The sequence below is a fragment of the Arachis hypogaea genome, chromosome 1 (assembly GCF_003086295.3).
Source record: "Arachis hypogaea cultivar Tifrunner chromosome 1, arahy.Tifrunner.gnm2.J5K5, whole genome shotgun sequence".
Classification (NCBI taxonomy): domain Eukaryota; kingdom Viridiplantae; phylum Streptophyta; class Magnoliopsida; order Fabales; family Fabaceae; genus Arachis; species Arachis hypogaea.
In genome coordinates this window covers 103,292,579-103,300,574 of record NC_092036.1, presented here as the reverse complement: position 1 = coordinate 103,300,574, position 7,996 = coordinate 103,292,579, and the positions used below count along the sequence as shown (strand labels likewise).

The 7,996-nt window shown below is 34.4% G+C and overlaps 1 protein-coding gene across 1 annotated transcript; it reads right to left on the bottom strand.

Moving 5' to 3' along the window:
* Nucleotides 1-2,565: 2,565 nt before the first annotated feature.
* On the bottom strand, nucleotides 2,566-3,672 carry LOC140183791 (uncharacterized mitochondrial protein AtMg00810-like). Its single transcript, XM_072232985.1, has 2 exons — nucleotides 3,535-3,672; nucleotides 2,566-3,399 (listed from the first exon to the last, which is right to left on the bottom strand). The coding sequence occupies exons 1-2, from the start codon at nucleotides 3,670-3,672 to the stop codon at nucleotides 2,566-2,568; spliced, it is 972 nt and encodes a 323-aa protein (XP_072089086.1).
* Between the last annotated feature and the right edge of the window lie 4,324 nt (nucleotides 3,673-7,996).

Here is a 7,996-nt window from a genome sequence, read left to right as displayed (position 1 = left end):
CGTTTGCGTTTCGTCTATGTTTTCTTGTGGCAGTTTCGTTTGCGTTTCTTTCTGGCAGTTCCGTCTGCTTTTCCTTCAGACAAGCGGTAGTTCCGTCTGCGCTTCCTTCAGACAAGCGGCGGTTCCGTCTATGCTTCCTTCAGACTAGCGCCGGTTCCGTTTGTGTTTCCTTAAAACTAGCAGCAGTTCCATCTGCGCTTCCTTCCGGAAATTTTATCTGCACTCGTTTTATCAGTTTATGCAGTTTTTTTCCTCTTTATTTCGTTGTTTTAAATAAGTTTCAAACTCATCCTCAAGGAGGATACCATGGCTCTGATACCATTTTAGAAACAAGAGACTAAACGGGAGAAAGGATGGTATATTATTGAGTGTATTCAAGTTGTCTATTCAAATTGTCTTCAATGATACAATATACAAGGGTATTTATAGGGGCTAAGAGAATCTTAATAATAAAGACTTAATATTCTATAATAAATATTCAGATATACTAAATAATTCTAATTGATCCTAATTGATCCTAATTATATTCTAACAATGTTAATGGATTTACATTCTCTATATAGGAAATGGACCATCTGAATCTTTGCAATCTGCATCATGTATCAACCATACAACTGCCTTTTATTCTTCTATTGTCGCTTCTGAAAATGGAATTCCAGGTTCATACAATGAGAAAATTCTTCCTAGCAAATACACAAATGACTCCACACAACCCCTGTAGGAGGAAACTCCTCAAGTGAACAACTCTTTGGGAATCATGAATGATCCTACTGTAAATGGTTATGGACCTGCAGAGAAATTAGATCATGGCATCAATAGATTTTGTAATATCCATTTCATGTATTTCAGTGGCTGCATTGTCAATAATAAGAACTCTTTAATAATAAGAACTTGAGTTTTCTTAAGTTTCTGATATATAAGAGTTCTCAAATTACGTGTTTTGGAACAAAACACAGACATTTGGTTGTTCGTGGTGGGATGAAATTGTGCCAACTGTTGTGATGCCAATTGTTATGACTGGAGTCGAGCCTCAAAATCAGGTATTATTCTTTCATTATGCGCCTTCCATTAAGTGCAAAAAAACTTGATGGCATTTTTGCTTTTTGGGAAATAAGAGCTTGCATTGCAATCCTTAGAAGTATTCTTGGGTTCTTTACAAGATCTTTCCAAACTTGAAAGTTTAGTTTTTTGTAATTAAGACATCTGCACAATGTTGAACTACCCTCAAATGCTATCGTTGGGTGAGACTGAAAATTCATTAGTTCCACCAAGAAAAAATTGAACTAGAAATTACTCAAACTTACAAAAAGGAAGGATATTTAATTTTAGGATGTTTTGTATTCTTTGATAGTCATTCAGGTAATACTATAGAGAACTAGAGATAGAGACATTTTTATAAAATTAAATTACTTTAAAGAAATAATTGTCCTATATGTTTTTTGGCTGAATTTCTCATAATGAAAAAATTCTATTTATTAAGAAATGATACATAAAAGTGATCAGATATATAATTTTTTAACAATGTTTTACATTATATATATATTTTGGCTGAATTTCACATAATGAAAAGTTCTATTTATTAAGAAATGATACATAGAAGTGATCAGATATATAATTTTTTGACAATGTTATAATAAAAAATTACTCTTACATTATATATATTTTTTGGCTGAATTTTACATAATGACAAGTTCTATTTATTAAGAAATAATACATAGAAGTGATCAGATATATAATTTTTTTGACAATGTTATAATAAAAAAATTAGTCTTACATTATATATATTTTTTGGCTGAATTTTACATAATGAAAAGTTTTATTTATTAAGAAATGATACATAGAAGTGACCAGATATATAATTTTTGAATTATTGAAATCTAGAAGTGCTGCTGAAGTATGTTCATTACACTGAGTGTTTAAAATTAGCTCTGTTTCATGTTTTAATATTCTACTTAAAAGAAGAATTGAAAACCCTAGAAAACTACTTTACAGTGAACCCAAGCAGAAAGAAATTGAGAAGCAGAGGATTCTAGAATAGAGAAGATTTTTTGAGAAAAATGAAAAAATGAATTCTATTAAAAAATGTAAAATGAAAAGCACTCTAAAAAAACACAAATATGCATTCCTTACACCTATTTATAACTCTTTAACTATCCACTAAACAGTTCTCTCAATACTCCCCCTCAAACTGAGGCACGATTTATCTCGAAGTCGAAGTTTGAACCTGTATTTTTGAAACAAACTTAGAGACAATGGTTTAGTTAAAGAATTGGCCACCTGATCTTGAGAGGGTATATTAACAACATAGAGAGATTTTTTATTTACTAAATCCCTTAAAAAATGCAAATCTAGCTCAAGATGTTTACATCTACTATGCAAAACTGGATTTGCAGCTAATAAACAGGCACTCTGATTGTCATAAAAGATGGTTGGTGACATAGGTTGTGGGATTCGAAGCTCTCCCAAAAGCTGATGTATGGACATTAGCTCAGTTTGTGCAGCACACATTGCCCTATATTCTGCTTCATTACTGCTCTTGCTCACCTTTGTCTGCTTGTTACTCTTTCATGAGATCAGTTTGCATCCAAGATAAATACAAAATCCAGTGATTGATTTTCTATCATCTAGATCTCCACCCCAATCAGCATCTGAAAAAGTCAACAACCTAAAATCAGTAGATTTAGAAAATAATAATCCATGATATACTGTACCTTTCACATATCTCAGAATTCTTTTTATACTCTTCCAATGCAGCAATGTTGGTTGATGCATAAACTGAGATACTCTATTAACAGCAAAGGCAATATATGGTCTTGTCATTGTGAGATATTGAAGTACACCAACTATTGATCTGTACAGTTTGGGATCATGAAAAGGTTCCGAGTAATGAGCTGAAAGCTTTGTGTTGGACATCATTGGGGTAGGCATCGAATTCACAGTCTCCATTCCAGCTCTCTTAAGTAATTCACATGCATATTTGGTTTGTGAAATGTGAACACTACCTGTAGACAAATATGAAGCTTCCAAGCTTAAAAAATAACAAAACTTTCCCATATCCTTTAATGGAAAAATATTGTTCAATTGGTAAATTAATTTATCTAATTCTGCAGCATTATTATCGGTAACAATTATATCATCTACATAAACTAACAAGTAAATTACATTAGAATCAAAAAATCTAACAAACAAAGACACATCAGATCTGGTTTCTTTAAATCCAAACTGTCGAAGAGTAGTAGATAATTTTTTATACCAGGCCCTCAGTGCTTGTTTTAGACCATAAATGGCCTTGTTTAGCTTGCACACTAGTTGTTCACCCTTTGTAGAGTATCCTGGAGGTTGCATTATGTATACAGTCTCATTTAAGGTGCCATTAAGAAAGGCATTATCAAAATCAAACTGTCTCAATGGCCAATTTAATGAAACAGTAATAGTTAAGATAACTCTAATGGTGGAAGGCCTTACCATTGGACTATAAATTTGATCATAGTCTATACCTTCCACTTGATGAAAACCCTATCCAACAAGTCTTGCCTTATACCTCAGAATATCACCTTTAGCATTTTTCTTTATAGCAAACACCCACTTACTTCCAATAATTGTGGTATTAAGTGGTGGTTCTGTTAATTCCCATGTTTTGCACTTTTGAAGAGCAGCAAACTCTTTATCCATTGCCTCTCTTCAGTGAGAACATTGTAACGCTTCAGCCACAGTCCTTGGAGTATTGTGTAGTAGATCAGTTTGTTGAACAGTCAAAGCTTTTGGTTTGAACACTCCATATTTCGATCTTGTTGTCATTGAATGAGCATTTGTTGAAGAAATGGAAGGAATGCTAGTTTCAATACCACTAATAGGAATCATGTTCGGAGAAGAATTGGTAGGAGATGCTGAAGGTGGGTGACATTCTAAAATTCTGATCTCCTCATTCTCATAACTAGAAGTAGTGTCATGAGTGTCCAAGCCTGAGTGAGAAGGAGATGCTGTATTGTGCAATGGTTCACTTGTAATTTGTAATCCAGTATCTGAATGTATACTCAAAGACTTTGTAGCTTGATTAGATGAGGACATTGATGGTGGAGTTGAATCAATGATGGTAAATGCAGGGGCCTTAAGCTGGCTACCACTCTCTGGATTATTCTTGGAAGAATCATCTCTGCCCAAGGTGTTAGAAAATAATTTTTGATATGGAAAAGTATACTCATGAAACAACACATGTCGAGCCATATAAATTTTACCATTTTGTGCCATATACTTATAGCCTTTAAAATTTGAATCATATCCTAAAAATAAACATGGTTCAGATTTGTAATTAACTTTAGTTTTACTATAAGGCCTTAAGAAAGGAAAACACATACATCCAAAAATTTTAAAGAAAGTATAATCTGGTTGATGCTTAAAAAGAACCTCAAAAGGACTTTTGTTATCAAGAACTGGGGTAGGGAGTCGATTAATGATATAAACAGAACTCAAAAAGGCATCTTCCCAAAATTGCATAGGCAAAGAAGCTGTAGCTAAGAGGAAGAGACTGATAAACCCCAATTTTTGTGGTTTATCTTGTGCTTAATTTGGGGGATTTTATCACCTTTTCTCACATTTATTCAATGAAATAGCATGGTTTTGTAATTTTTCCTAAATTTGTGCTTAAGTGTAAAAACATGCTTTTTAGGCCTTAAAATAGCTAAATTTAATTCACTTTAATTTCATTCGATGCCTTGATATTTTTGTTAAGTGATTTCAGGTTTAAAAGGCAAAGATTGGATTGAAGGAATGAAGGAAAAGCATGCAAAGTGAGAGAACTCATGAAGAAATGAAGGAACCGCAAAGCTGTCAATCCTAATGTCTTCGCACTCAATTGACCATAACTTGAGCTACAGATGTCCAAATGAAATGGTTTCAGTTGCGTTGGAAAGCTAACATCCGGGGCTTTAAAATGATATAAAATTTTCTATAGTTGCTTGGCTTCTAGGGACGTGTACACGCACATGACGCGTACGCGTGGGTTGTTACACATGCTTCACTAAAGGTAACTCGTTGGGGGCGATTTATGAAGCATTTTGGGCCCAATCCAACTCATTTCTGATGCTATTGAATCCAAGGATTGAGGGGGGGGAATGAACCAAGTAGTCATAGTTTAGTTTTTGCATCAGGTTGTAGGTTAGAATTCTAGAGAGAGAAGCTCTCGCTTCTCTCTAGAATTTAGGGTAGTTTAGGTTTAATTCTCTCAAATTCATCTTTCAATTCTTATTTTGATCTCAACTCTCTTTATATTTTAGTGTTCTATTGTCTTAATATTCTTAGTTTCTCTTGTTAATTTCATATTTTGCTCTCTTTTATGTTTATGACAATTGGTGGATCTCAATTTCCTCTTATGCAATTTTATATTTCTATGTCTTTTGATGTTTACTTCACTTGTTATTGTTGATTTCTTGCTTATGTTAGTTATGGGTTTTGCTCATTCTTACATCTTGTGATGTTTCCTTTTATTGCACTCTAGGTGTTTGATGAAATGTTTTCCTTAGTTTTTGAATAGTTTTCTTTACTCTTGGCCTAGGCTAAGGGAATTAAGTGATCTTGAGTCATTGGATCTCAATGAATTGGTGATTTGAGAATCCTTGGTGATCAATTTGATACCCATTGACACTAACCCACTACTAATCTAATTAGTAGATAGGTTGGGACTTATGGTTTGATGTTGATTAAGTCATTTGACGTACTTCAAGCCTAGGAGTAGATATTACGTACTTAAGGCTTTTGGAAGTAGACTTAATGAGCTTGGTTCCTCATAATTGTCAATATATGATTTATAGACAAGGATGGTGATCTCAATTACCTATGTCTAGCCAAGAGTTGTTTTTCATTTCTTTTATTTAGTTCTTGTTGTTTACCTTTCTTGCTCATAAAAAAAATCAAATCCCCTTGCATCTTCATAACCAACACGATTCTTTCTTCATCAAATTAATGGCGCCGTTACCGGGGAGTTGCAATGGTGTTATATTATTGGCTATTGTGAATATTGTGAATATGTTTGTCTTTTGCTTATTTGTTAGTCTTTACTAGTTGTAGGACTTTGTCTTTTTTTATTTCTTGTTAGCTTTTGTTTTTATTTTCTCTTTCACCATGAATTCTCACCCCTTTGGCTATAAGTTTGGTTCAAACTATGTTGTAGGAAATGGAAGCTTCAATGAGGATGTGCATCAAGGATTTGGAGATCAAAGGTGGGAGGAGCCTAGAGGAATTGATCACTCTTCTTGGCAACAACCTCCTTCCGAATCAAGTTTGAAAAAAGTGCTCGGAAATATGACTACTCTCCTCACGGAGATGCGCAAGGACTAAAAGACATTTTATTCCATCCAAGCCGTTCAAGCGCCACCCCCAACATGACCACTCTCCAGATTCTTATGGGTATAATCCAAATCCTAATGCATACCAATCTAATGTGTGTGATGACCCTTATTGTGATTGTCAACCACAACCACCACATGCATATGAACCCCTTCCTCAATATAGCCCTCCACCATACTCACAAGCCTCATACCACTATTCACCTCCATATGACCCTAATCCTTATCCACCATACCAACCACCTTGTGAGCCATATGAACCGTACATGGAACCACCATCATTCCAACACAATTACTCTCAAGAACCACCTCCATACCCTTACAAGATGAACCGACTTTCAATTATGAAACTTTCCTCCCAAACAATGAATCTTCTTTTCCCCCACCACCTCCTATGGATGAGTCTCCCTAAGGATATGTTCACTCTTACATCCAAAGGCAAGAAGAGAACCAAAAGGAGTTCAAGAAGCTAGAAGCCAAGATAGCCACCTTGGTGGAAGCCATTCGCAACATAGTCTCCTCCCGCCTAAGATTACACAATCAAGGCACTCCCATTGTTAAATGTGGGGAAGCAACCAAAGAGCTTAGTGAGGGAGTGAACTTGAATCTTCAAGGTGAAGAAGAGGGGTTGAAGCAAGAATTGTCACAAGGAGAGGAAGTTAAGACAATTGAGTCGAAAGAAATGGTTGAAGACTGAGTATAGGGGCATGATTTTCTATAATATGCCTATCCTAACCACTTTTGTAATATGCCTATGCTTCCTCTCAACACTTCCTTGTTGATGATGAGTATAGGGGCATGATTTTTTATGATGTATACCTTCATTTGCAAGAAAATCAGTGAAAGCACGTGACATAAATTTCATTCCCAAATCCGTTTGTAAAGCCTTTATTTTCTGTTCAGTTTGATTTTCTATAAATGTTTTATAATTCTGAAAAGCAACTAAAGACTGAGATTTATTTGTGAGTAAGAAAATGCATGTATATTTAGAATGTGTATCAACAAAAGAAATATAATATCTAAATCTACTTCTTGATATTACAGGAGCAGCCCCCAGATATCCACAAAAACAAGTTCTAAAGGTGTCATATACACAGTATCATTTAAAGAAAAATGTAATCTATGCATCTTAGCTAAAGGACAGATTTCACATACATGATTAGCAACAGAATGAGAACTAAAATGCAAAAAAATTTTATTCATAACATCCATTACAGTTTTAAGAGAACTATGGGCCAATCGTTTATGCCATAAATCCACAGTGTTATTCTGATTACATTTGAAAACAGGATATGCACTAGAATCTAAAGACTGATTAGCTAGCTGTGTAGTAGTAGTATAAGCATTAGAATACTGAGATCTAGAACTAGACAGGTCATCAAGGATCTGTACTGAGGTATTAGACAAATTTTTTGGTACTTGAAGGTTATCAAAAGAGTAAGTGCTATTTCTAGACATGCCTTGTAGGAGAAGTTCTCTGGTATCCTGATCATGAATAGCACAATAATCAGGCCAAAATTCAAAGTAGACATGGTTATCAGCTGCGAATTTAGAAACACTCAATAGATTTTGAGTAATTTGTGGTACAAGAAGTAAGTTCTTTAAACGAAAAGCAATATTTGAGGAGGAATCAAAAAGAATTGAAGAACCAAAAT

Bases quoted from the DNA above. Each gene is read 5' to 3' on its own strand.
- LOC140183791 (XM_072232985.1), bottom strand. From the start codon at position 3,672: ATGGATAAAGAGTTTGCTGCTCTTCAAAAGTGCAAAACATGGGAATTA. The intron at 3,400-3,534 runs GCAAGACTTGTT...CCATTGAGACAG, and splicing joins GTGATATTCTGAGGTATAAG to TTTGATTTTGATAATGCCTT.